Source organism: Mus pahari, chromosome 1 (genome assembly GCF_900095145.1).
Source record: "Mus pahari chromosome 1, PAHARI_EIJ_v1.1, whole genome shotgun sequence".
Taxonomy (NCBI): domain Eukaryota; kingdom Metazoa; phylum Chordata; class Mammalia; order Rodentia; family Muridae; genus Mus; species Mus pahari.
The window spans coordinates 77,242,494-77,244,632 of NC_034590.1; the positions used below are offsets into that span (position 1 = coordinate 77,242,494).

General features: G+C 38.6%; 1 protein-coding gene across 1 annotated transcript in view; it reads right to left on the reverse strand.

Annotated features, from left to right (window-relative positions):
- Ovch2 (ovochymase 2) overlaps positions 1 to 1,921 on the reverse strand; it is a 21,342-nt gene extending 19,421 nt beyond the window's left edge. The window contains 1 exon segment of the mRNA XM_021202397.1: positions 1,834 to 1,921. Within this exon segment, the coding sequence (XP_021058056.1) occupies positions 1,834 to 1,921 (88 nt within the window).
- Between the last annotated feature and the right edge of the window lie 218 nt (positions 1,922 to 2,139).

Sequence of the window (2,139 nt, forward strand, 5' to 3'; positions counted from 1 at the left end):
TCCTTCCTTCCTTCCTTCCTTCCTTCCTTCCTTCCTTCCTTCCTTCCTTCCTTCCTGAGAGAATTTCATTTCAATATGGAGCTCAGGATGACCTTAAGCTCATGTTTTCCCTGACTTTGCCTTTGGAAGTCTTGGATTACAGGTGTGTAACATCACATCTAGCATAGGCACAATGGTATTACAAGTCCGCATATGCAGAGTTGCTTAGTTAACTTATGGATGATGCTGTAGTCTGTCCTAGTTTGTAATTGTGTCTATCTCTCTCTCTCTCTGCTCTGCCCATGAGAAGGAGTCTTTAATGCATGCCTGACACACAGTTAGATATGAAGAAATTTAATTAGATTTACTGTAGGGCAGAAAACACATTGTTCAGAGACAGTGGTATGATGATAGTTTTAATTCACACACTGGTGTTAAGACTGGTGCCTGTCAAGTAAAGAGAAGAAATAACAAGAAAGCCTTCATCCCTGACAACACTTCAATATGTGTGCGTTTATGTGGGCTTTTGTCTTCTTAAGTAAGGGGTGAGTTTAAATTTGTTTACTTACACTGTGCAATTCTTTGGTGAATTTGTTTCTCTTGAGGTCATTTTTTTCCTACGAGGTTTCCAAGAGTGCATATAAAACTCTCCATCATTATCACTTAGCTTCTTCACCTAGATGGCTCTTTGAATGCTTACTGACCACTTCATCTGAGAAGTCTTCCTTGATTTCTTCAAACTGGGATCTGGATCTCTCCCACAATATACACTCTTTCTCTCCACTCCCTGTTCCCCTTTAACAACTCTTTCCAAGCTATGTTATGAGAATAAATTGCCTCCTTCCCTCATTGAGCTACAGAATTCTTCAGTGAGATACTTAGGAATGTGGGTCCTATACATACACACTTTTAAGGTATAGCACAGCTCCCGGCTTACAAGTTACACCTGAAAGCATGACTGATTGAGCAAATGACTTTTGTTGGGAAAATATCCTTAAGAGGAGAGCTACTTAGATTGTCTTTAAAGCTTATAAAGCTCTCCCATATAACTTATTTCTTAATCCCCACACCTTGCCTGAAAAAGGACTTTCATCTTTATGTAGAAGATGTGAAAACTAAAAATCAATGAGACCTGTAGCTAATAACAGCAAAGCATGAAACAACCAATTGTGTTTTCATTCTGAGCCCATTTCAGGTATGATCAAAAGCTGTTCCAGCTGCTTCAGATGGATGAGTCAGAAATCTGCTAGACGTAAAATCTAGTATTATCTGAAGTCACTGAAGCAGAGACAGAAAACATGTTGATTCTCTGGGCTGGCACAAGTCCGACTACAGACAAGCTTGCCAACAACTGTTTTAAGCTCATTATAACAAATGCAAAAATATTTACACTATATGTCAGTGAGCATGCGTCATATGGCTACTAGGATAATTTCCCTGAAGGTTCTAAACACTTCCAAACCCGTTCTGACCTCCCAGAATTTGCTCCGTGGAAGAATACAGGGTTGTGTAATGTGTCCAAATAAGTGGACAATCCTAGGTCAGTTGGTAAAACTAGGAGAAAAATACTTGCTGTCTCTACAAATGTTTATATTTATTTCATCTTATTTCAATTCCATATGCCTATCACAGGAGAAAATTCCAAAGAAATATTTTTGAGAACCAATTACATTTCTGAAGTAATTTGCTTCTCTTGTATTCCCAAGGGAACAAGAGGTGGAGTTGTTACTCTGATTCGCTGCAAGAGTGATCCCACCAGACAAAAACAACAACAACAACAACAACAACAACAACAACATCAACAACAACAAACCGAAAGTAGTTATAGACTTAATTTGAAACTTTGAAACTTACCTCTTATGGAAGAAAGGGTTTCAGAATGACCTTGTTCCAAGCAGACCATTCCTAATATTAAAATCAGCTTGTCCTTGCTGATAGGCATGTTGAGATTCAACGCTTCCCCCCTGAAATGTAGAGAGGCTGAAGGAAACAAAGGCAGCAAGCTTTGGGAGAATAGCAACAATCCAACTTAAAACAAGCTTATTTATTAGCTGAGACTGGAGGCATTCAACCTTGTCCATAAGATTTCTTTGCATGTGGTTTCTTGAAAATGTTTTTTTGTTAGATGTGGGGAATCAACTACAAAACTGAAGTCTTGGT